Source organism: Ambystoma mexicanum, chromosome 4q (assembly GCF_040938575.1).
Source record: "Ambystoma mexicanum isolate Mex_15411 chromosome 4q, UKY_AmexF1_1, whole genome shotgun sequence".
In the NCBI taxonomy this organism is placed as follows: Eukaryota; Metazoa; Chordata; class Amphibia; order Caudata; family Ambystomatidae; genus Ambystoma; species Ambystoma mexicanum.
The window spans coordinates 415226577-415253518 of record NC_090928.1 but is presented as its reverse complement, the minus strand read 5'-3'; the positions used below and the strand labels follow the sequence as shown (position 1 = coordinate 415253518).

Below are 26942 nucleotides of genomic sequence, written 5' to 3'. Positions count from 1 at the left end.
TGGGTGTACTTCTACATCCGTGCACACAGATGTAGAAGTATACCCGAACCAAAACGATTTTTAGAAATTGAGGGACAGATGCAAAGCAAAAGCATCTTGCTTTGCATCCGTCCCACAATTTTTAAACATTGTTTTTTACCCGGGCCGCCAGAGAGAGACACAGTATGGATGGAACAAAGGACCATCCATACTGCGTCTCTTCTCTCCGGCCTGGGGGGCCGGGGCACCCGCATACTCTGCGCCCCTGAAACTGGGCCGTGGCCTGTAACTGCCTCTGGTGCTGGGGGCACCAGAGGCAGTTACAGACCACGGCCCGGTTTATTTATTTATTTGTTCAATGTTTGTCGGGTCAGTGGACCCGATTGATTTGGGTCCACGGACCCGACAAACATTGAACAAATAAATAAATAAACCGGGCCGTGGCAGAGGCAGTAACAGTCCTCCGCCACGGCCTGGTTTATTTATTTATTTGTTCAATGTTTGTCGGGTCCTTGGACCCGATTAATTTATTTATTTGCAGAAATAAATAAATTAATCGGGTCCATGGATCCGACAAACATTGAACAAATAAATAAATAAACCAGGCCGTGGCAGAGGCAGTAACAGTCCTCCGAGACGGCCTGGTTTATTTATTTATTTGTTCAATGTTTGCCGGGTCCGTGGACCCGATTAATTTATTTATTTCTGCAATGTTGGGTCCGCCCAACATTGCAGAAATAAATAAATTAATCGGGTCCACGGACCCGACAAACATTGAACAAATAAATAAATAAACTGGGCCGTGGCCTGTTACTGCCTCTGGTGCCCCCCCCCCCTTTTAGGGGGCACCAGAGGCAGTAACAGTCCTCCACCACGGCCCGGTGTATTTCTTTATTTGTTCAATGTTGTCTGTACAGCCTCGCGGGCCACATGAAATGGCTTGGAGGGCCGCATTGTGGCCCGCGGGCCGTATGTTGGACAACCTTGGTCCAGAGGAACCTATCACTCCAGCAAATGTAGAAAGCAGCAATGATCTTGATATGGCACAAAGTATTGATGATCTTGGGTCAGAACCAGAAGAGGAGGATGAAACTGTTGTAGATAGTCCCTCTAGGCCTCTGTCTGCTCTACCAGCTGTACCTACTGGACCTTTGCCAGGTCCCACATTTAGCCCTCAATACTTTGAACTAGAGAAAATGAAACTTGAATTAGAGTACAAGAAACTTAATGCTCAAACTGACAAAGAACTAAGGCTAAGGGAAATGGAGCTCAAGTATGAGCTAGAAATGAAGAAATTGTCTGTTGAAAATGCTTCTCTCTCTGGCTCCTCTAGAAGTTCCAGTCCTAAAAGACCCCGGATGCCTAAGGAATTGATTGGTATGTATGAGCCTAAGTTGGATGTGTTGGATTGGTTGTCTATGTTGGAGTATAATCATGGGCTCCAGAACATCACAGGTAATGAGTTACTCACCTGGTTGTTCTCTAGGCTTCCCCCTGTTGCAACTGATGTGGTAATGGAGTTGGGGGAGGAGGATAGGAAAGAGTATGAATGTGTGAAACTAGCTTTGATAGCTAGGTTTGGGAAGACCCCTTCCCAGTATCTTAAGAGGTTTAGGAGCCTCAAAAAGCATGATGGTACCCCTTGGGCTACCTGGGTGTGTGAAGGGTTGAAAAACTTAGAGGGATGGATTAAGGGTTACAAGGTGAACACTTATGAAGGAATGAGAAATCTGGTAATGATGGAGTCAATTTATGATGCCTGCTCTCCTGAGCTCAGACAGCATTTGGCTGATTCACAGGAATTAGATCCTAGGAAACTAGCTAAGGCTGCTGACTTGTGGGTTGCCAACAGGGCTACTCACAAGGATTCTGGGGTAACTCAGAAGAAGGATGAGGGAAGACAGCCTAAGAAAGACTCCAAAGAGAATTCTAATAATCCTAATTCCAAAGAGGGCCCCAAACAAAACCATAAGGGTAAGCCACCTGGGAAACCACAGCAGAGTAGTATACCTTCTGGTGCTAAACCAGAAGGAGGTCAGAACAAGCCTCCATTCCAAAGGGCCTGTTATGTTTGTAAGGCTACTGACCATGTGAAAGGAGATCCCAGATGTAAGGGTAAACCTTCAGAGGTCCAACTTGTCTCCTTAGCCTTCGCTCCAGAGGAGGAAGTCACTATGGCAAGTGGAAACTTTCTACTACTGGCTGATGAACCCACTGGAGTCTCCGCCAGTGTTTCTTTAGTCTCTCTGGGGTTGTGGGAACAGCAGAATTTAGATGTATATAATTCTATCCAAGATAATACTAAAGAGTATTACAAGGACAGTGTCCACGTGAATGGTCAGGAGACTCCTGCCATCAGGGACACTGGGGCCAGCATAACTGTGGTGGATGAATCATTTTTCAAGGCAGAGGATGTTGCTAAGGCACCCAAATGCCTCACCAAGTTAGCTGGAGGGCCTGTGCAGATGTGTCCCCAGTTACCAGTTCTCATCCAGTGTAATGATATGGCTGTGAAGATACATGTCAGTATACAATGTGAAGTGCCAGGAAGAGTTCTGCTAGGAAATGACCTGAAAGCTCTGGGAGTTGTGTCACATACCCCCAGACCTCCTAGTAAAAGGTTACAGGAGCTCACCAAATCTGCAAGAGAGAAAACCCTGCGAGGTTTATCTCAGGAGATGATGACAGAAATCACTCCTCTCCCACTGGAACAACTTACTGCAGTAACTACCAGATCAGGAGCAAAGGGGCAACCCAAGACTCCTAGGAAAAAGCCTACAGCAAGCACCCCAGTGCTTCCAACGAGGACTTCCCCGAGGTTGTCCAAAGTTACACCTGTAACTCCACCTCCAGCTGAGGCTGAGAGGGAGGTACAACCCTGTTTGGTTGAACTAGACTCTGAAGAAGAGCTAGTAGGAGGCCCAGAACTTATTGGAGACCTGGACCCGGCTGACCATCCTGAGCTGCAGTCTTTACTGGCAGAAGGTGGACCCAGCAGGACAGCTTTCCGTAAGGGACAAAGAGAATGTCCAACTCTGGAGGGTCTCTGCCAGCAGGCAGCTTCTCAGGCTGATGGGCAAGAGCCTGGGAAGTATAGGTTACACTGGGAAGATGGCCTCTTCTACAGTGAACCAACCGAATCTGAACCTGGAGCATACCAACGCCTGGTAGTGCCCCAAGAGAACAGACAACAGTTCTTGCAACTAGCCCACGAGATTCCTTTGGCTGGTCACTTGAGTTTCAAGAAGACCAAGGAAAGGCTCTCTCTCTACTTCTATTGGCCAAAAATGGGGGCTGAAGTAGATAGGTATTGCAGGAGCTGCCATACCTGCCAGACTTCTGGTAAGGTTGGTTCCAAGAATGTGGCACCTTTAGTGCCTCTCCCAGTCGTGGGAGTCCCATTTGAGAGGGTAGGGATTGACATTGTTGGTCCCCTTGACCCCCCAACCTCCTCAGGCAACAGGTTTATCCTTGTTGTAGTAGACCATGCTACTAGGTACCCTGAGGCAATTCCTATGAGGACTGTTACAGCTCAGGCTGTGGCTAAGGCCCTCCTTGGTATCTTTACCAGGGTTGGGTTTCCTAAGGAGGTGATCTCTGACGGGGGGACAAATTTTATGTCCAACTACATGAAAGCCATGTGGAAAACCTGCGGAGTCACCTACAAGTTCTCAACCGCCTACCACCCTCAGACAAACGGGTTGGTAGAAAGATTTATCAGAACCATGAAGAGCATGATAGGTGCCTTAGAAGAACCCCTTAAGAAGAAGTGGGACCTTCTACTGCCATGCCTTCTATTTGCTTATAGGGAAGTCCCTCAGGAGGGAGTGGGTTATTCTCCCTTTGAACTTCTCTATGGCCATCCCGTCAGAGGCCCCTTGGCCCTGATTAAGGAGGGGTTGGAGAGTGCTCCTTCCCCCAAGCCAGTCAGAGTGACTGACTATGTGATAGGTCTCCGAAGGAGAATGTCACACATGATGGCAGAAGCAAGTGACAACTTGAAAGCTGGCCAAGCTCTGATCAAACATTGGCATGATCAGAAGGCTAACATGGTTGAGTTTACTCAAGACCAGCTAGTTCTAGTTATGCTCCCAACAAGGCAGAGGGCCTTGCAAGACAAATGGATGGGACCCTTCAAGGTTGTGGGAAAACTTGGAGAGGTCAACTATCTGGTGGATCTGGGCAAACCCAGGGAAGCTCCCAGAGTCTTCCACACCAACCGCCTCAAAGCCTATGTCTCTAGACCAGAAGTAGGAGCATTGCTTCTAGCTTCATCGGAAGAGGAGGAGGAGAGTGACGCTCTACCTGACCTCCTGAGAGGCTTACCTTTGGACGAAAAGGTTGAAGGAGTTAATCTCTCTTCAGATCTGACCCCTGAGCAACAGGAGGAGTGCAAAGCTATGTTAAATCAGTTTGCCCCCCTGTTCTCACTTTCACCAGGCTTGACCCCTTGGGGACAGCATGAGATACTAACTGGTGACTGTCTGCCAGTCAAAAGCAGGGGATATAGAATGTCAGAACATGTCAGAACCCACATCAAAGGAGAGGTCAAGAAGATGCTTGATCTCGGGGTAATAGAGCCCTCTACTAGTCCATGGTCTAGCCCAGTAGTGTTAGTTCCAAAGGCAGGATCCAAAGAGTTGAGATTCTGTGTGGACTATAGAGCTCTTAATGCAGTCACCAAGACTGATGCCCACCCTTTGCCAAGGACAGATGAGTTGGTGGATAAACTTGGTGCAGCCAAGTACCTCAGCACACTGGACCTTACGTCAGGCTACTGGCAAATAGCCCTGACAGACCATGCCAAGGAGAAAACTGCATTTTCTACCCCAGTTGGCCTATACCAATTCAAGGTTATGCCTTTTGGACTGAAAAATGCACCTGCAACATTCCAGAGGATGGTGAACCAAGTTCTAACTGGGATGGAGGACTTCTGCATGGCATACTTGGATGACATTGCAGTCTTCAGCCACTCCTGGGAAGAACATGTGACCCACTTAGGACATGTTTTGCAGGCTCTTGAGCAGGCCAATCTGACCATAAAAGCAAGCAAGTGCCAAATTGGTCAGAGTAAAGTGGTCTACCTTGGACATGAGGTAGGAGGTGGAGAAATAAGGCCTTTGCTCAGCAAGATTGAAGCTGTGCAAAATTGGAAAACACCTACTACTCAGACCCAGGTGAGAGCCTTCTTAGGCCTCACTGGGTACTACAGGAATTTCATTGAGAACTATGGGACCATAGCTTCTCCTCTGAATGTGATCTCCTCTCCGAAATTCCCTAAGAAGGTCAAATGGAATGAGGAATGCAATCAGGCCTTTGAAAACCTGAAGAAAGCTCTCTGCCAAGCTCCAGTACTCAGAGCTCCTGACTACCACCAAACTTCCATTGTACAAACTGATGCTTCCAATGTAGGTATAGGTGCAGTTCTTAGCCAACTGGATGAGAAGGGTAGGGAACACCCCATTTGCTTCATCAGTAGAAAACTGAAGGATCCTGAAACAAGGTGGGCAACAATCGAAAGAGAATGCTTTGCTATTGTGTGGGCACTGAAGAAGTTTAGGTCATACTTGTATGGTTCTACTTTTGTCATTCAGACTGACCACCAACCCTTGAGATGGTTAATGCAAATGAAAGGGGAAAATCCAAAACTATTGAGATGGTCAATCTGCCTCCAAGGGTTTGATTTCACCATTGAGCACAGGTCAGGGTGTCACCATCAAAATGCTGATGGACTCTCTAGGATGTATGTCATCGACTAGAGGTATGAGGTTCATCCAGGAGTGGATTAAATCCTCCTGTCCCTTAGTCTGGGGGGGGCGAGTGTTAGGAAGAATTCTCTGTTTAGGCTGAATTTCCTAACCTAGTGAGTCCCCCAGCAGCTTTGCTGGATTTTTTGGGGTTTATTTTTTTCTCCTGCCAAGAGTGAGACTCTTTTACCCTCACTCTTGGACATGACTTGAGAGTGTTTCTGTGACTTGCTATGTGCTTATGGGCTAGGGGGTAATTTTCCCCATAGGCCATCATTGGTTTTTGAATGTGTGTTACACAGCACCCTCAGTGCAGTAGCACAGGGGTGTCCTAGAGACCCCCAAACATAGACTCCACAGCCTGGGACTGACTACTGTCTCCCTGGGTCTGTAAAGTTGCCATTGACTTTACTAGTCTTAACTTAGGAACTTAACCAGTACAAACCATCTTACTGTGGAAGTACTGGTAGGGGCAATTAGATTGCCCCTGGGTCTGTTGTCGAGGGGGTACTGTCCCGTCCCCCCTCACCGAGTTCTGGCTGGTGGCAGTGGATACCACGGAAATATTCCACCGGAATATTTCCCAATGGGATTTCCCATTGTTTTTGATGCACCACTTTTTGGTGCAATGTTAAAGATACCGCCGGTTTATTTATTTAATATAAATTCACCGGTTGGGATTTTTTGCCAGAACTCGCCGCCAAAATGGCGTCTAGGTTCACTTCAGTAACCCTGAACCCGAGTCGAGCCTTTGTTCCACTTTTGGCGGGCTTCTGCACAGAAGCCCTCCAAAGTGGTGCCATTCTGTCTGGGTACCACAGGGGGTGTGGGAGGGGGTTTAGGCACCCTGGACTGAGTTGCCTTGCCAACTCATGTCGCACTCTAGTGTGATTGGCCCAAGTGGTGAGCCACCCCGCTCACCACTTAGCATGTTTGAGTGACAGCTAGGCTGTATGAATGGGGGTTTGCTGCATAAAAGCAGGGTTTTTGGGACTGGTTCTTCAGAAGTCGCCACAGGACCTAAGAAGCCGAAGAGGGAGAAGCCGAGCCGACCTGCCAAGACGACACCACCGGTGAAGCCCTGCAGAACCGTCTCACCACTTTTCCCGACGACAGAGGAGATCTCCCGCCGGAGAGTCTTCTTCCCTTAACTGGTGGGGACAACCAGTTGCTGCCTTCTTTTCGCCGTCCCGAAGCATCTCGTGGCCGCCTTGCCTTTGCCAAGCACCCTGGCAACCGGGATACCACTTTTTACCTCAACCGCGAAAGAGGGGAAAAATCCTTTGTGACCGGAAAACTCCACGGCTGGCCTCATCCCTGGTAGTGCAACGACCTGCAGCTTTCCTCTACTTCGAGATCACCTCTTCCTCGGGACGACGCCGCGACTTGCACCCACTACCAGGAACGACTACCACCGCTGGAGGAATCTTTCCACTTTTAAAGGTACTGTGTTTCGCCCGGCCTCCCTTGCCACCGATTGTACGGGGTAGATTTAGCCCTCGGCTCTCAAACCTGGGTAGGTCTGGGACACCCTAACTAAACTTTTCAGAACCGTAGTAAAACCTTTTCTTCTCACCTGCAAAGGCTTGTGACATTGTGTGATCTTGGGCACATTTTTCGCCTGGCTCCCTCTAAAGCGGGCCCCGAACTAATTCTCCTTGTTCCACCATTGACTGTCGTTGCTAACCTTATGTGAAAAGTGTTTTACCGTACTGCTCTCTTTATTTCTGCCTTTTCCCTCCCTTTTGGTAATACTTGTTGGAGTACCATCTAACGTTAAGCGCTCACCTCTGGTTGGAAATAAGTGGGGTTAACTTAGAATTGTCCAACAAATGATTAGGGATGTACATATGAGTAATAGTAACTGTGTTTGACTTTCTTACCTTTTCTAATGTGCTAGTGTAATTTATGAGTGTACCTTTAATAAATAAGTTTATACTTTTACACCTAGCTCTGGTCAGTGTTTGCTTGTGCTACTGTGCCTCTGTACCTATTGTGTATCCTCTGTATACTGCCTAACTCTTCTTGAGGGAAGTCTGACTGCTCAGCCACAGCTACCACAGTGAATCTGTGCGGTGCGGACTGCTACCAAGTGGGTTTACTGCCAACACCTGTAGTCTTAAATCTTTTGCAGTGGTCCCAGAGGGAACTGCACAGGTTTCTGCCTAACATGGGAATACTAGGATCTGACATCCATCTAAACGCTTCTCGCATACATACTTTTAACTTGTCGCCCCTTTGTACTGACGACATTGAATGTCGTCGTTGTATATATGGCTCTACAGTTTCCTTCTTATTTCTCCCGATATCTCTACTCCTGTACCCAGGTGCAGTAAACATTTCGGCATAGTCATTATCTAATTCATCTTTAAGCTAAAAAAGTCTATACACATGCTCTCTCACTTCTTCATCCCTCTCCCTAAAGCGTGCTAATGCATTCAAATCTAACAATCGCTGCAGTGGTAATTTCCCAATTAGCTGTTTCCATTTCTCCACCAAATATTCACCCATGCATTCCAACACTACCTGTCTTTCGTTGCTTCTACGAATTGAAGCCAATGTTGCCGTCCCATGATTCCCGTCTATATACATCTCTGCCTGTTGCTGCAATTCCACCTTCCTTACTTTGCTGATTGCGCTGCAGGTTACCCTCGTGCACTCCCTTTGGTCAGTCCCGCCTCTTGCCCCCACGGTTTCAACTTCAACCCCGGAAGGAACGGACGGTACCGAGTCTGTGTATAAGGCGGGAGGTGCGGATGGGACAATGGGAACAGGGAGTGCCTGTTGTGGGCCTGGTTGGCTAATAGGAAGTGTTATATGGGCAGTCTGTGGCTGTGGGAGGGCTTGAGCTACCGGAGGGGGAGCTTGGGCTACAGGCGGGGTCTGGGCAATAGCTACTGACGTGTCTGGTCTTACTTCTGATCTTGGGCCTCGTTTTGTATGGGTCAATATATTTTCTATCAATTCATCTGCTATGTGTAATTCTCGCTGTGGGTATATCTTTTCTATATTCAACTGGTCACGCCTGCCTTCCCTTCTTAGACTCTCAGTCCACTCCTCCTTTTTCTTCCGCTACCTCACTTTTTGATTTATGCCTGCGCGCATGCTTTGCTCTGCTTTTAAATCGGAGCATTGCTTCCTTTCTCCAGTCTTTAATAGTCTCAAATGCTGCAGGACGCGCTTTCTTTCTTATCAACACCCTTTCCAAGTTATCTATCCTCGCCATCTCAAAACTACCATTAATCGGCCACTGATGGTCTTGTTGCTTTCTGGTTTGACTATGCCAAGTCTCACAGAATGTTATCGCACCCACTCCATACTTCACATACATCTCATATGCTGGCGTTCCCCTAGGTGGTACAATTTGGCCATCTTCCAAAGATTGTCTACCACAGTGGAAAAACCCTGCTAGGGTGGACAATACCCCAGGCATATTTCAACCTTCCCCCTGGTTAATCAACCTTACCTAGGGTGTTTGATTTTGCAAAGTCAACTCTCAACCAATATCAGGATATTTTGAATCGGGGAATGACTCACCTGATAAATCAAGTCGTCTGTATACTGACGCACCAAAGGACGTCGTGTCTGCGTTTCTTGGCTTCCGCCTCGTTTCAGGATCCTCGCCTCCTTGTTCTCTAGCCAGGCACGTCGATCAGGGATCAGATGTGTGCAGATCTGCAAAGGAGTCTCTCATCACTTTTACAGGGCGCCCCAAACACCTCTTGATCCCGGCTCGATCGTCCCGTCCTCGCCGTTCTCTGCCTTTCTCAATTACAACGTTACGCGAAGGAACAAGTGGGGGAGGGTCTCTATTCGGGCGCCATCTTGAAAGGGGCCCCTAGGGGACCCTGACGTCTATGGAAACAAGGCGGGTCACCACACACGATAGAGACGCCAGACACGAGGTTGTATTCCCAAAGCTAGGGTTTTATTGCAAAGCAAAAGTCTCAGTTGGCCAACTCGGTCTCACGCCCCGCGACGTGCATCTCTAGACATTGAGGGACGCAAGAGAGTGAATTACGTACATCAGTTACATATATACAAAATGCATATCAAACAATCAGCTATGACATGTTTAACACCCCCCCTTTATTGGGTTTCTTTGAACTTGGTGTGATGATGGACATCTCTGACCACTATGACGCCTTCAAACATCTATTCTAGTAACGATTTGCAATTTGTGAGTGCGAAGGCATCTTTTGGTTATTGAATAGAACACGGTGCTTCTGTTCTTGGAAGCGAACTACATACGGGGGGAGTTGCATTCCGGACCTTGCTATCAGGTGCTATTCGCGTCCCGGGAGCTGACATGCTCTAGCGGGCTCAGCAAAGGGGGGCCGTTAGAACAGAATAATTCAAGCCTTTAGCGGTATTATTCTAACATATTCTACCATATAACGAGACTGGCTGGCAGCTGTGAAATGATTAAATGCCCTGCAGCTCTGCTTCAAGGCTACGTTCGGGAGGGAGCCGGGCATTCTTCCTGGCGCTGCCTACGTTTGTGTTTCAGCAAACTCTTGTTATCCTCACGGCCCTGCGGCCTTGTCCTTTTCACGAGATTGGGCAGAGAGACAAGAGCAGCGTCTCTGGGTCACAAGGCCTGGCGGCTCATCGTGGGAACACCAAAGTTGAGAGTATTGCACCCCCCCATAACGGCCCCACACACGATCACAAGAGGAACCCCCCGAGACAGCATAAGAAGAGTACTCCCTAGAGCTTTGATAAGGGCCCCCCAAAAGTGACACAAAGAGACAACAAGGAGATATAAGAGGCGGCTCTACCGCCACAGAAGTGAACCATAGAACCCCAAAGGGAAGCAGAATAAACAGAAGGGACATACTGAAAGAACAATAGAAAGCACAAAAAGACACAAAGCAGTAAACCACTGGAGGCCAGAAGGTTATCACAAGCAAAGAGCGACCAGAGCACGAGAGACACTCTAGCACCCGCTGCGGACTCACAAAACAGAGCTAATCTGGATGCAGGAGCTTGCGGGGGGAGGGTCGGTGGATACCGCCTGAGGCAAAACCAAGATCCACCAGAACGAACAAACGTACCTCGCTAAACGGTACCCAATATAGGGGGCCGGGGCCTGACCGGATAGTACATAGGCCACAACCAGAGCCAGATAAGCACACATGTCCAAATCCAGGGGATGCCAAACACAATCGGTGACACAGGATTCAACCACTAAAGCGAGGCAGGACCAGAATCTCGCACAGCTCTGGGGGGTAGACATGCCGCTGAACCCAAAGGCCACTACGCACAAGGGCAAGGAGGAGAACGCACAAAGGGGACGGAGAAAGCCGAAATGGCCACCAAATAGGATATGAAAACCTGGTTCAGGGAATTTCAAGAACAATTTATGAGCTCCATGCACACCCTATTCGAAACAATGAAGGGCGAGATGAAACGGGCAGTCCAAGAACTGAAGGTGGAAATAGGGAATATAGAAGAGAGAACCGACATACTGGAGAAAACCGCCCAGAACCTTGACGAGGAAACACAGCAATATGCGGAGATACAGGACCGATTGAGAGGTCCAATGTGAGGACCTAGAAAACCTCTGGTGGGATGATTGGCACCCAAACCCTCCTCCCGATCCCTGGGTAATGTCTTAGATGAAGGTGAGGCCTGAAATACAGGAGAACTGGGTTCAAGACTTGACTGTCTCCTGTAGTGTGTCTTCCCACCTTCCTTGGATTCGAAACCTCCCCCGGGGTCTGCTCCTCACCTTGATTCTTTATAAGGTGCGTTCTCCGTCCTGCTCCTCGTGGCAGGGACGCATAGTTGTGGAGGGCGTGCAGCGACCAAGTTGCTTCACTGGTGCGAGCCCTGCCGGAGTCCTAGCCTGCTGCGACTCCATTTTGACAAGGTAGGTTTGCTGCTTTACAGTCTTTGTAATTAGTGCTTTGTTTCTTGTCCTTCTGTATATAGAGAATAATGTCTGTTTCTTTCTCTTCTCTTTAGGTATGGAAGATGTTTCGGCGTTGGCGTGCAGATTGGTGATGAGCACGAGCCAACTAGTGAAGGCGCGATGCTGTCAAATGAGTAATGCATGATGCGCAGCGCTGTTTTGTCCTTTTTGCTAACCTGTGTTTTTTCTCCTTTCTTCACAGGCTGCTGTGTTCTTCGTCAAGCGGTGTGAAGTTCCGAAATGGTGCTGACCAGGAGACGACTCACCAGGTAAGGATCTTGTGGTTTTCGTCGTTCGAAAGCGAATGTAATTAGATGCTCTCTAATGCTGTCTTGTTCTCTCTTCTTTCCAGGTGATTGTGTTTAGAAGACACGCGGCGCCGGAATGATGGAGTTCACTGGGTCGAGTTTCTTCAGGTAAGTGTTAGACAGAAACCTGTGCAGTTCCCTCTGGGACCACTGCAAAAGATTTAAGACTACAGGTGTTTGGCAGTAAACTCACTTGGTAGCAGTCTGTACCACCCAGGTTTACCTGGTAGCTGTGGCTGAGCAGTCAGACTTCCCTCAAGAAGAGTTAGGCAGTATACAGAGCATACATAATAGGTACAGAGGCACAATACTACAAGCAAACACTGACCAGAGCTAGGTGTAAAAGTATATAATTATTTATTTAAAAGACACACTCATAAATTACACTAGCACAGAAAAGGTAAGTAAGTCAAAACACAGTAACTATTACTCATATGTACATCCCTAGTTATTTGTTGGACAAGTCTAAGTTAACACCACTTATTTCCAAACAGAGGTGAGCGCTTACCGTTAGATGGCACTCCAACAAGTTAGTTAAAAGGGAGGGAAAAGGCAAAAGAAGTGAAAACAGCAAGGCAGAACACTTTTCAGAGATTCACAGTGAGTGTAGAAAGGCAGTCTATTTTGGAGCAAGGAAGTTCGGTTGCCAGGCCCACTCTAGGGAAAGCCAGGCAAAAGATGCCCAAGATCACACAATGTCACAAGTCTTTACAGGTGAGTAGAAAAGGTTTTTCCCAGTTAAGAAAAGTTTAGTTAGGGTGCCCCAGGGTTACCCAGGGTCGAGAGCTGGGGGCTAAATCTACCCCGTACAATCGGTGGCAAGGGAAGCCGGGCGGAACACAGTACCTTTAAAATGGAAAGGATCCTCCAGTGGGGGCAGTTGTTCCTGGTAGTGGGTGCAAGTCGCGGCATCGTCCAGAGGAGGAGAAGATCTCGTCGTGGAGGAAAGTTGAAGGTTGTTGCACTACCAGGGAAGAAACCAGCCGTGGAGTTTTTCCGGTTAAAAGGACGTTACCCCTCTTTCGCGGTTGAGGTAAAAAGTGGTATCCCGGTTGCCGGGGTGCTTGGCACAGGCAAGGCGGCCACGAGGTGCTTCAGGGCGGCGAGAAGAAGGCAGAAACTGGTTGTCCCCACCAGTCAAGGGAAGAAGACTCTCCGGCGGGAGATCTCCTCTGTCGTCGGGAAAAGTGGTGAGACGGTTCCGCAGGGTCCACCGGTGGTGTCGTCTTAGCAGGTCGGCTCGGCTTCTCCCTCTTCGGCTTCTTAGGTCCTGTGGCGACTTCTCCAGAACCAGTCCCAAAAACCCTGCTTTTATGCAGCAAACCGCCATTCATACAGCCTAGCTGTCACTCAAACATGCTAAGTGGTGAGCGGGGTGGCTCACCACTTGGGCCAATCACACCAGAGTGCGACATGAGTTGGCAAGGCAACTCAGTCCAGGGTGCCTAAACCCCCTCCCACACCCCCTGTGGTACCCAGACAGAATGGCACCACTTTGGAGGGCTTCTGTGCAGAAGCCCGCCAAAAGTGGAACAAAGGCTCGACTCGGGTTCAGGGTTACTGAAGTGAACCTAGACGCTATTTTGGCGGCGAGTCCTGGCAAAAAATCCCAACCGGTGAATTTATATTAAATAAATAAACGGGCGGTATCTTTAACATTGCACCAAAAAGTGGTGCATTAAAATCAATGGGAAATCCCATTGGGAAATATTCCGGTGGAATATTTCCGTGGTATCCACTGCCACCAGCCAGAAACTCGGCGAGGGGGGACGGGACAGTACCCCCTCGACAACAAACCCAGGGGCAATCTAATTGCCCCTACCAGTACTTCCACAGTATGATGGTTTGTACTGGTTAAGTTCCTAAGTTAAGACTAGTAAAGTCAATGGGGACTTTACGGACCCAGGGAGACAGTAGTCAGTCCCAGGGTGTGGAGTCTATGTTTGGGGGTCTCAATGACACCCCTATGTTACTGCACTGAGGGTGCTGTGTAACACATTCAAAAACCAATGATAGCCTATGGGGAAAAAATACCCCATAGCCCATAAGCGCATAGCAAGTCACAGAAACACTCAAGTCATGCCCAAGAGTGAGGGTAAAAGAGTCTCACTCTTGGCAGGAGAAAAAAATAAACCCTGACCTGTGCTCAATGGTGAAATCAAACCCCTGGAGGCTGATTGACCATCTCAATAGTTTTGGATTTTCCCCTTTCATTTGCATTAACCATCTCAAGGGTTGGTGGTCAGTCTGAATGACAAAAGTAGAACCATACAAGTATGGCCTAAACTTCTTCAGTGCCCACACAATAGCAAAGCATTCTTTTTCTATTGTTGCCCACCTTGTTTCAGGATCCTTCAGTTTTCTACTGATGAAGCAAATGGGGTGTTCCCTACCCTTCTCATCCAGTTGGCTAAGAACTGCACCTATACCTACATTGGAAGCATCAGTTCGTACAATGAAAGGTTGGTGGTAGTCAGGAGCTCGGAGTACTAGAGCTTGGCAAAGAGCTTTCTTCAGGTTTTCAAAGGCCTGATTGCATTCCTCATTCCATTTGACCTTCTTGGGGAATTTTGGAGAGGATATCACATTCAGAGGAGAAGCTATGGTCCCATAGTTCTCAATGAAATTCCTGTAGTACCCAGTGAGGCCTAAGAAGGCTTTCACCTGGGTCTGAGTAGTAGGTGTTGTCCAATTTTGCACAGCTTCAATCTTGCTGAGCAAAGGCCTTATCTCACCACCTCCTACCTCATGTCCAAGGTAGACCACTTTACTCTGTCCAATTTGGCATTTGCTTGCCTTTATGGTCAGATTGGCCTGCTCAAGAGCCTGCAAAACATGTCCTAAGTGGTTCACATGGTCCTCCCAGGAGTGGCTGAAGACTGCAATGTCATCCAAGTATGCCATGCAGAAGTCCTCCATCCCAGCTAGAACTTGGTTCACCATCCTTTGGAATGTTGCAGGTGCATTTTTTAGTCCAAAAGGCATAACCTTGAATTGGTATAGGCCAACTGGGGTAGAAAATGCAGTTTTCTCCTTGGCATGGTCTGTCAGGGCTATTTGCCAATAGCCTGACGTAAGGTCCAGTGTGCTGAGGTACTTGGCTGCACCAAGTTTATCCACCAACTCATCTGTCCTTGGCAAAGGGTGGGCATCAGTCTTGGTGACTGCATTAAGAGCTCTATAGTCCACACAGAATCTCAACTCTTTGGTTCCTGCTTTTGGTACTAATACCACTGGGCTAGACCATGGACTAGTAGAGGGCTCTATTACCCCGAGATCAAGCATCTTCTTGACCTCACCTTTGATGTGGGTTCTGACATGTTCTGACATCCTGTATCCTCTGCTTTTGACTGGCAGACAGTCACCAGTGAGTATATCATGCTGTCCCCAAGGGGTCAAGCCTGGTGAAAGTGAGAACGGGGGGCAAACTGATTTAACATAGCTTTGCACTCCTCCTGTTGCTCAGGGGTCAGATCTGAAGAGAGATTAACTCCTTCAACCTTTTCATCCAAAGGTAAGCCTCTCAGGAGTTCAGGTAGAGCTTCACTCTCCTCCTCCTCTTCTGATGAAGCTAGAAGCAAGGCTCCTACTTCTGGTCTAGAGTCGAAAAAGTGATCCTGGGACTTAAACCATCCTACTGTAAAGGTGACCAATGCCCTGCCCAATTAATTAAGGATGCTGCGAGAGAACTATCGCCATTCATAACTAAACTCATCAACTTATCCTTCACTACCGGCATTGTACCGAAAAATCTTAAAGAGTCGTGGGTCCTGCCACTCCTAAAGAAGCAAACCCTCGACCCTGCCATTCCCACCAATTTTAGGCCTATCACGACTGTGCCCTTTCTTCTAAAAATTTTAGACAAAGTGGCATACATGCAAATACAAAATTTCCTTGAATCCAACCACCTGCTCGGAACCCGCCAATCTGGATTCCGTCCCCAGCATGGAACAGAGACTGCCCTTATCGATTTCAAGGCCCAAATAGATCAATGTAGGGACAATGGCCAAGCAGCCTTACTCCTCTTGCTAGACCTCTCAGCAGCGTTCGATTTAGTCGACCATACAGTCTTATGCAGCCACCTAGACTCTGCTGCTCACTTCTCTAAAGAGGCCATATTATGGATCAAATCCTTCCTGAATAACCGCACCATGAGAGTCTTCTCTCCATCAGCCTCAGCTGACCCGATCCCTATAACGTGCGGTGTACCCCAGGGATCTTGTGTATCACCAACCCTCTATAACATATTCACAAAGCCGCTCTTTGACAAAATGGATCATCTGGGTATTGCCTACACCAACTATGCAGACGATACCCAGATCCTCCTTCCGCTTTCAGGAGATTACGTCGTGGATCTGGCTTTAGTGAATAAAATTTACAGCATCGTTCAGGCATGGATGGCCACACACGGCTTATGCCTGAACGACGACAAAACTGAGCTCATAATCCTAGGCACCCCGACATACATAACTAAACTTAACACTGACTATGCCAGCTTCATTATCGATGGGAACAATATCAAAGTAGCAAAAGAAGTCAAGACCCTAGGCTTTTACCTTGACGCCACCTTAAACTTTGGCAAACAAGTCAACTCCCTAGCCTCTTCTACAGCATATACTTGCAAACTCATTAGAGCCAGCAAGCAATTCCTCTCTACAGACAGCTGCGTCACGCTTGCCAGAGCCCTTATACTGTCCAAACTGGACTACTGTAATGGTCTCTACATTGGGGCTAACAAACAGACTATCCAAAAAATCCAGGTCCTACAGAATAATGCCCTGAGAGCCGCGCTTAAGATCAACAGGAAAGAGCATATCTCCTCTATAAGAAGAGAATATAAATGGCTATCCACTCAGGACAAAATCCAACTCAAAATTGCCTCCCTTACTCACAAGTGCCTCAATAACATGGCACCACCCTACCTCATGGACAGGCTACACTTAAGAACCTCACCTAGACCATCAAGAATGGTCAATGCGAATTGCCTCTATGTCCCTCGCTTTAAACGTGCCACTATTGGAGGACATAGCTTCGCAGTCAAAGCAGCACAGCTTTGGAACTCCCTACCACATGACATAAGAGAACCCCAGCCCTTTGCGAAATTCAGGCAGAATTTGACCAAGTGGCTGAGAGCTAATGACATCTAACTAATCCAACCTGCTTGACCTGACTGTCCCTACTAGCGATCCACCTGCATGCCCCAGCTCTGATACCACGTTTTGTATTTTACACCATTGTATATTACTGTACTTATTCCACTGTATATCACCTCCACATTGTTAAATATTCCTGTACCCTTATCACCTCTTGTCTGGACCTAGCTACAGCCCTGTTCATTCATGCTTATTGTATACTGCATTATGACCATGCACATGTACCTGTATATATTTTATTTATTGCAGAATGTACTATGATTATGTAGATGTACCTGTAACAAAGTTGAGCATATTCTTGTCTTGTGCGCCCTGATGCTCCAGGGCTTGGCGCGCCCTACAAATAATAAACTAACTAAACTAAACTAAACGTAGGCTTTGAGGCGGTTGGTGTGGAAGACTCTGGGAGCTTCCCTGGGTTTGCCCAGATCCACCAGATAGTTGACCTCTCCAAGTTTCCCCACAACCTTGAAGGGTCCCATCCATTTGTCTTGCAAGGCCTTCTGCCTTGTTGGGAGCATAACTAGAACTAGCTGGTCTTGAGTAAACTCAACCATGTTAGCCTTCTGATCATGCCAATGTTTGATCAGAGCTTGTCCAGCTTTCAAGTTGTCACTTGCTTCTGCCATCATGTGCGACATTCTCCTTCGGAGACCTATCACATAGTCAGTCACTCTGACTGGCTTGGGGGAAGGAGCACTCTCCAATCCCTCCTTAATCAGGGCCAAGGGGCCTCTGACTGGATGGCCATAGAGAAGTTCAAAGGGAGAGTAACCTACTCCCTCCTGAGGGACTTCTCTATAAGCAAAGAGAAGGCATGGCAATAGAAGGTCCCACTTCTTCTTAAGGGGTTCTTCTAAAGCACCTATCATGATCTTCATGGTTCTGTTAAACCTTTCTACCAACCCGTTTGTCTGAGGGTGGTATGCGGTTGAGAACTTGTAGGTAACTCCGCAGGTTTTCCACATGGCTTTCATGTAGTGGGACATAAAATTTGACCCCCTGTCGGAGATCACCTCCTTAGGAAACCCAACCCAGGTAAAAATAACAAGGAGGGCCTTAGCTACAGCCGGAGCTGTAACAGTCCTCATAGGAATTGCCTCAGGGTACCTAGTAGCATGGTCTACTACAACAAGGATAAACCTGTTGCCTGAGGAGGTTGGGGGATCAAGGGGACCAACAATGTCAATCCCTACCCTCTCAAATGGGACTCCCACAACTGGGAGAGGCACTAAAGGTGCCACATTCTTGGAACCCACCTTACCAGAAGTCTGGCAGGTGTGGCAGCTCCTGCAATATCTATCTACTTCAGCCCCCATCTTTGGCCAATAAAAGTAGAGAGAGAGCCTTTCCTTGGTCTTCTTGAAACTCAGGAGAAAAAAATAAACCCTAAAAATCCAGCAAAGCTGCTGGGGGACTCACTAGGTTAGGAAATTCAGCCTAAACAGAGAATTCTCCCTAACAGTAAGCAGGATCTGCTACCGGCGAGGAGTCCAAGACAGGAGGCTACTCACGGGTAAGATTATGATAAAGTTCTCTTTCTCTTCAGGTTCATGGTGTCAGGATAAGCGGGCATCAAGGAACACTGGAGTCTTGGTGAGCGACACGCTGCAAACAGCAGAATAACGCGAAGCGTGTTCTGCTGTTTGGGTGTGGTTTAAATAGTCTCAGGTAAAGTAGTCCAAATAAAGTAGTCCCAGGCCCAGCCCCACCCTAAACACTATACAGCATAGCTCAGTTTTTAGCACCTGAGCTATGTGAGTGCTTCTGTGTTGGCTGAAGTTCCCGAATAAAATAGTCCCATGTAAAATAGTCCCATCCTAATGTTGGTCTCCGTAATGATTATGAGCCTGGCGCCAGTGGCGCCAGGACTGTCTCAAAGAGAGTCTTGGATGAGGTGCAAAGGCCCTTGAGGCCATAGTGGAGGCCCGGAACCTGGCCTTAGCTGGGAGGTTGACTTGCCAGTGAGGGTCAGGGGTAAGGGTCATGACACTTTTGCACAAATGTACATTTCTAAAATGATGTACCCTAATGAAATTGGACACATACATTTCATATTTGATTGTCTATATTCACGTTCAATCCCCATCTCTGTGTGAACCGTCTTCCTCATTCTATAGAATTTTCTCAATTTTAATCATAACAGTTTGGATTAATAATTTCTAATTCGGTACATCTCTGGGCACTTATCAGTGGATCATGTACATACAATCCTAGGCTTGCAACATTAATAGTTCGGCTACAATAAGGATTTTTTCGTAACTTTGCTTCCTTAAGTGGTACAGGTTTCATCAATGTCTTCAAAGCAATGGCCTTAAATTAGGTTAATATCTACCAATTTTTAGATTTATACTCCTTCAGGTAGCACAGGTAAATAGTTTCAAACTTAATCACAATTATGCATTTTGTAAATTTGACTTTATTGAGTTTTGTTCATTATGAGTCACATTACATAAAAAAACATTTCAAACTTCAAAATACAGAGTTGGGTCAGAAATTTGAGTTTTTTCAATTGGTTACTTCTTCTACTTTGTTCTGATCCCACACTACTGTGTCACATGACTTCCCCCCCTCTTCCCTCCCTCCCTCCATGGGTTGAGCAAGCATTTACAGAGTCTTTACAGTGTGTGACAATAGAGAGTCATCGGCTTTGGATAATTTGGGGTGTAAGGGATTCACGTTGTGAATGAAGGCTGTCAGTGCATTATGCCTGCTTAGGTGACTAATCATCCTGGGGATGTGATTCGCTTGAGAGGTATTTATTTATAAAGTCCATCCATAATGCCTCGTATTGAGCCAATTTTCCATGCAATGTTGCCGTTATTCTTTCCATCACGCATATGTTGGAGGCGACATTGATCCATTCTCTTTTCCTGGGGGTCGATTTGGATTTCCAGTTCATTACTAGTGTGGCTCGGGCAGCTAATAAAAGCTGGGGTCCCAACACTCTGACCCTGTCCCAATCGTCTTCCTCTTTTTCAAGACCAAATAGTATGAGCAGGGGTCGGTGACTCTGGTGATTCCATCTGTGTCTTTGATCCATCCAAGTACCTCGTCCCAAAACATCCTTAAACGGGTGCAGCTCCACCACATGTGCCAGTAGTCAGCATTTTCCCCGCATCCCCTCCAACATTTTGGGTTTGCCGTTTGGAACATCTTGGAGAGTCTGAGGGGGTCGTATTGCCACCTATGTAAGAGTTTCATTGCATGTAATTTATATTGATTGGAAATGGATATTTGTGTTGCAGCTGCACACATAGTTCCCCATAGGTCCGGGCTAATCTGTGCACCCAGATATCTCTCCCATCTACCCTGTAAGGGCTCCGTGGTCCCCTTTCCCGCTTCTATCAGTTCTTTGTACATTATTAGCCCCTTCATTTCTGTTTTGGTGTTGATTATCTTCTCAAAAGGGGTAAGGTCCCTGTTCAATTTGGTTTCCCACTTTGGTTTTGTTAGGATGCCTTTTATTTGAATATATTGAAAGGTGGACAGGGGACCCATTCCCAGAGCCTCAGTTAGTTCGGGAAGGGGTATAAAGTGGTCCTTTTTCCGCAATTGCCCCACCCTCTCTAAGCCAGCCTCGTACCAGGCTTGGTAGCGCTCTACAATGGGGATTTGATCGTTGATGCCAGGGGACCATAAGTGGCTCATAGGGGATGGCCATGTGGTAACGGCATGGGTGTCTTTTCCCTCCCTCCAGATGTCCCAGATGGTACTCAATATTGTGTGGTCTTCTCAGGAGTTTTTTTTTGGGGTCCACAGCCATTCCGAGACTATAGCTGGTGACAGGTAGTGATTATCCATGTGGACCCACTGGGGGTCTTTGTAATTGCGCAGGTGAGGGATCAGGACTCGCAGCTGGGCCGCTTCATTGGTTTTTTTTTAGATCTGGTAGGCCCTCCCCTTTCTCTTTGGGTAGTGTCAGGGTATCATAGGAAATTCTTGCCTTCTGCCATTGCCAGAGGAATTTCAAAATGGTGTTCTTGATCTCAGAAAAAAAACTGTTTGGCATCTTAATGGGTAACATTTGGAAGGGGTACAAGAACCGGGAAGTGATACCATTTTTACGGCGTATAGTCTCCCAAGCCAGGATATCATTCATTTGTTCCATCTCGCTAAGTCAGCACGGAATAGCTGGAGGAGCGGGGGGAAAGTTGGCCTCATATAAATCCGCAATGTCTTTGGTAATTTGTATGCCTGGGTATTTTAGTTTGGAATGCCCGATCGTAAGGTCCAGTGGAGAAAACTTATTTTCGTTCTCCTCCGTTTGTCCTTGCAGGGGAAAGTGTGTGGATTTTGTTTTATTTACTTTGAACCCGGAGGTGTGACCATTTTTTTCTAGTAGGGAGAGCGCTCGGGGAATGGATGTCATGGGATTGGTAACATGTAAGAATATATCATCTGCATAAAGAGCTACTTTGTACTCTATTTCTCCTAGGTGAATGCCTTCTACTAAGGGGTCAGCTCTCATTGTCAGTGCCAGGGGTTCTAGGGAAGAGTGCAAAAAGGATTGCGGAGAGGGGGCATCCTTGTCGGGTTCCGTGCTCTAATTTGAACCATCTGGAGTATTCTCCATTTACAAATATGGATGCCTCAGGGTACGTGTAGACTGCATGTATTCCCTTTCTAAACCTGGGGACTATTCCTATCTTGCGTAGGACTGCAATAAGGAAATAAGGAAACGCCATTCTACTCTGTCAAAGGCTTTCTCTGCATCGATCGAGAGGGGGACTGGGCCACTAGGCATGGTCTTGGCTGCATGTATGAGGTGAAGTGTTTTGAGCACTGTATCTACTCCTTGTCTCCCCAGTATGAATCCAACCTGATCAGGGTGTATGATTTGTGGCATTAATGCTTCTAGTCTGGCAGCAAGGATTCTTGTATAGATTTTCGCGTCCAGATTAGGTAAGGAGATGGGACGGTATCGGCCGCATTTTTTGGGGTCTGTTCCCTCTTTAGGGATCACTGTGTTCAATGCCCGAGTGAAAGTCTGGGGCTTTCCCTGTCTCTAGTATTTCGTAGAAGAGTTCCACCATAAAGTGCGTTAGTTGCATAGTGAAGGTTTTGTAGAATCCGGCTGTATAGCCGTCTTGTCCTGGGGATTTGCCTATGGTTAACCTCTTTATTGCGTCTTTTGCTTCTTGTTCAGTTATAGGGGATTCAAGGAGTTCAGAGCCTTGTCTTGATATCTTGGGCATGTTGATCGAGGATAGATGAGCCTCTGTCTCGGGTTGGTCAGAGTTTATTTCTGAGTCGTATAGGGCCTGATAGAATTTGGCAAAGCATTCTGGGATGGTGGGAAGCGTGTCAGTAGTGGAAGGGGTATCTTCTATTATTTCTACTACTTTTCTCTAAGTTCTCTCTTGTCAGAGTCTAGCAGCAAGTAGTGCGTCAGCCTCGTCCCCCTTTTCATAGAAATTATGTTTCAGGAGCCTAAGCTTGCTCACTACCTGTTCATGTTCTAACAGTTTAAATTATTCCCTCTTCCTTTTAGCTTCGTCAATCTTAGTCTGGTCACACCCTGTACATCTCCTACTGTCTTCCTCCAATTGACAGAGTTCAGTTCTTAGTCTGTGTTCTATAATTCTGCGCTCCCTCTTCTTGGTCGTTCCCTCCCGTATCAGGATCCATCTCCATGTGGCCTTCCCCGCCTGCCAGACTGTTTGCTTGGGCACTTCCACAGTACTATTTATTTGGAGGAATTCGTTGATTTCAGTCTCCATTTCTACTTTGAACACTGCATCTTTCCAAAGACTTTCGATGCATCGCCATTTCCCTCCCCAGGTCGGTACTTTTTCCCATTGGATGTCTGCCGTTACCATGTCATGATCTGACCATGTGATTGGGGATATGTGTGAGTGTGTTCTGGTGTCGGCTAGATCTTTGGATAGGTATATGTAATCAATTCGGGTATAAGTGTTATGGGGGCAGAGAAGAAGGTGTAGCCTTGGTCGTTTAAGTGCATGGCCCTCCACACATCTATCATTCCATATGTTTCCATCACTCCTGCCAGATCTGTGCGGTCGCCCCCAACTTGATTTCTTTTGTCAGGGTTGACAGTTTTTCTGTCTTTGACCGGATCAGCCCATTGGTTGAAGTCACCTCCCAGGATAACATGGCCCAAGGCTTCCAGTAATATCTTGGACATTGTTTTGGTAAGAAACCTGGTCTGACCTGCGTTGGGTGAGTAAAGTGTTGCTATCGTGACGTTCACCCTGCCTATGTGTCCTGTTACTAACAGGGCTCGACCATCTTTGTCGGACCATGTTTTAGTTTCGGAAAAATCTATATCTTTCCTGATAAGGATTCCAATTCCTCCCCTTCTGAGCAGTCCTGCTCCCCAGAATTCCATCCCCTTGCGCTTTCCAAGGATATGCCTTTCTTCTCCCTTCGCGTATTTTGTTTCTTGTAATAAGAAAATGTCCAGCTCGGCTCTTCGGAATTCTCTAGCCACAAGCTATCTTTTGGTTGGTGAGTTGAGCCCTTTTACATTAAGTGTCCCCACCCTTAGAGAATCCCTCCTTCTTGCTTCAGCGTTCAATGTCATCGTTTGTTCGTTTGAAGGATTGGCTTCTGTGAGAGGACTGTTGTGTTTTTACCATAGTTTCCACACTGTATTGAATGTCTCGGGTTGCTAAAGGTGCTGCTCCGACCCTTTTCTTAACCTTACCTTCCCTCTCTCCGTCCGTCCGTCCGTCCGTCCCTTCCCAGATGACGGCGTTCGATCGAGCCAGGTTGCAAGCACCCGCTCTGCATCGAACCACCTGTGGGGGCCGTTTCTTCACGCCTCTTGTTCTGATGTGTCATCACAGTCTTCATTGAGCTTTCCCAGTGTCCCCCCCTTGAGTGATCGTGTCAAGTGCTTAGTGGTGTCCTGAATTTGGACCTCTATTTTTTAGAAAAACACTTTATCATCAGTGTGTTAAGGTCTGTCTTACCCATTTCGTGAGTGTTCAATTGTCCGCCTCTGGGGAGAGATTACCTCTTCGGTAGTTCATTGAACCTTTCACACGTTTTCTTCTTGGTCCTTGGATACGCCATTCTCGGTCTTCTAACCTTGGTTCGCCTCGATTGTGTTCTTCTTCCTCTTGCAGGCCGATTAGGTCGGTGATGCAGGCTTTTATTTCTTTTTCGGATCTCAATCTGATCTTGGACCCTTCATATTCAAAGGAGACAGAAGGGATAGCCCCACCTATCGAATATTCTTTTCCTTCAATTTTTTCGTGAGGGGGCCGCCCAACCGCCTTAGGGCCAGCATCATGGAGGCGAGGTCTTGGTATATTGAGATTTGGGCCCCTCCTAGAGGGATGACTCGCTTCTTCTTGCTTTCTCGAGTACCCTGGTCTTGTCTTGGAAGCGGTGAAATCGGGCAAGGACTGATCTCGGGCCACCTGGGTCGAGTTGGGCAGCTTGCCATTGTTCTTGGCTCAGCCAGAGGCGAACGTCTGATGCTCTCTTTGTTGTCAATATGCGGGGACCATTAAGGCCTCCTACAGCAGTTGAGTGTCAAGCTGAGATGTGAATCTTTCCCAGGCTAGCACAGTCAGGCCACTGTCCAATCTGAATTAAGCAGTTACTTAACTCCAATACTGGGTTGCTTTAAATGAAAGTCTTTTCATTTCGCACACATAAAATATAAGCACAGTTTACATTTAGACATTTAAAAGAATTAGCCCTTCACAAACATGCTTTAAAGAGGTGAATTTTGCAATTTTAATCAGGAAACAGAAACACTTTTAAACTGGGTTTGACATATAATTTCCTTAAGCAGCTGTCAGGCAGTGAGGCCTAGATTCCTCCGACTGCCTGGAGAATCTGTGATTTCAGCACACTTTTCCTTTCAATAATTCACTGGGAAAATGACTGAATTTCTAAGGGCATTTTCAGATTTTAGCCCTTTTGTGGCCTTGCTACAGGTGACAGCTGACAGGTGACAGGTGACATTCAGCGATTCCTGTTTTTACACCAATTTCGCTTGTGTGTGGCAGGGTGTGCAGCTCTTTTGTGATTTATGAACCATGCACAGTCTTGCAGATTTGGCATGCATGGGGGTTATCGCCTCCATTTTTGTCAGTTTCTTTCCCCCATTGGCAAAGGGGTGTAGTAGGGTGCATTGGCATGGGTAAAAATATACCACACATCCCCCTTTGCCCCCCGACTCCAGTGTGACGTCCAGTCGTGGGGGAGTCGGGCAAGTGGGATTATTTTTCCTTTGGTCCATTTGAAGAAATCTGGTTGCTTCTCCCATCAGCGGTGGATGCAACCTGCTCTCCTCGCTGGTTCTGGTTGGAAGTGTGGAGCGACACTGCGGACCTCTTGGGCTTTTTCCTCCCGGTCCCCGAGGAGGTTCTCCTTGGTGATTAGGTGGTTTTAGTTCCAGTACTAGAAAACAGAACATAGCACGGTTATGGAAATTTCCCCACTACTGTTCCCCGAAGGGTGCAGTGGGGCGGATGCATGAATTGAATACAATTTATAATATTCCCCGCTTATATTTAATAATGGTCTTAACACTTTCCTCGCACGTACTCAATGGACAATTAATAATTCTTTTTAGATCTCTGTATTTTCCCCCTCTGGGTTTACGGAAGGATCTTCTTTTTGCCGCAAAGTATGCCTGGGATGACAACTCTTTAGCTGGTTTATGTGGACCCACTTGTCTTCCCCTTCTGTAAAATTGCCCTTGGGGATGCGGATTCTGTAGGTGAGGCCTAGGATGATGACCTCTCCTCCATTTCTGAAATTCCATTTCCTGCCGTAGCACTAGTGCTGACCGGAAGGCTTTCCTTAGGACCGCCAGAATCCTGAGATGTACTCTCCAGTCAGGGCAGGGCTTGGCAATAACTGGGGTCCAAATAAATTTCGAGTTGGTTGAGGAGGTGACGGCTCATATAAAAGGCAGAAGGAACACCTCGCACGACCCAACAATTATGTACTATGCTTTTCTTATCTCTAGAAATTTTGATCATGCAACTGCTAAAGAGATGATATTTGGAGCAGGGTGTTTCCAGGTCCCGTACCCATGGCTGCAACAACTCTACGGCGGGTAAGGTCTTGTCTTTTGGGAGTTTCTTGAATAATACTTAGCTAATGAAGCTTTCTTCGCTATTCAAGTCAACTCGGGCGAGGACAGACTCCTTCCCGTCATTTAACTGAATCGGGAGGAAGAGCTGTTCACCCTTCTTCAGAATGCCAGCTAAGTTTCGTGCTGGTTTGATATCAATTTTGGCTGTTCATCACCAGTTTGTTGTCCCACAGCTATGATGATGACATTGGGTATGTCATTATTTTGAAGGTAGAACTTCATTTGGTCCTGTTTTTGGTAAACCATGTGGCATGTGCCATTTAGACTATCATGGTTGACACTTTGTTTTAGTTTAATTGGCCTATGAGTCTGGGACCAGAGTACATTATTCACACAATCTATTAGGGGAGACAGCCTACGGAGGATGTCATTCGCTAATAGACAGGGGGTTCCCTCTGGCACAACGACTAGGACTGGGTGCTTCATTTTGTGTCACCCAATTTTAATTTCCAGCTCTGCAGACCCCTCGACAGGAATTTCCTTCCTGTCAAAGTTCTGGAGCTGTGCAGGAAGAGGAATGAGAGGGATCTGATATCTTTCTCCCCTTCCTGAATTTAGCTGCTCAAAGATCCTCTTTGACAGCAAAGTTGCTTGGGATCCAGTGTCCGCCAGTACTGGAATTGCACATTGCCCTTGCACTTGGATGGAGGCGTAGAATCTACCTTCCTTGTCCTCCAATGGGCAAAGGTAATGGGTGTTCTTGGTAAGCTGGATGGTCAATTGGCTTATTTATGACTCTGACACCGGGGTAGT

General features: G+C 47.2%; 1 protein-coding gene across 7 annotated transcripts in view; it reads right to left on the bottom strand.

Annotated features, from left to right (window-relative positions):
- ZNF124 (zinc finger protein 124) overlaps positions 1-26942 on the bottom strand; it is a 567552-nt gene that overhangs the window by 134984 nt on the left and 405626 nt on the right. Inside the window, exon 9 of one of the 7 annotated variants that reach the window (XM_069607995.1) lies at positions 19696-25486. The exons of the other annotated variants lie outside the window; for them this stretch is intronic. Within the exon in view, the coding sequence (XP_069464096.1) occupies positions 25065-25486 (422 nt within the window). The 3' untranslated portion in view covers positions 19696-25064. Of the gene's footprint in view, positions 1-19695; positions 25487-26942 lie in introns of those variants that run through there. 7 annotated transcript variants of the gene reach the window in all.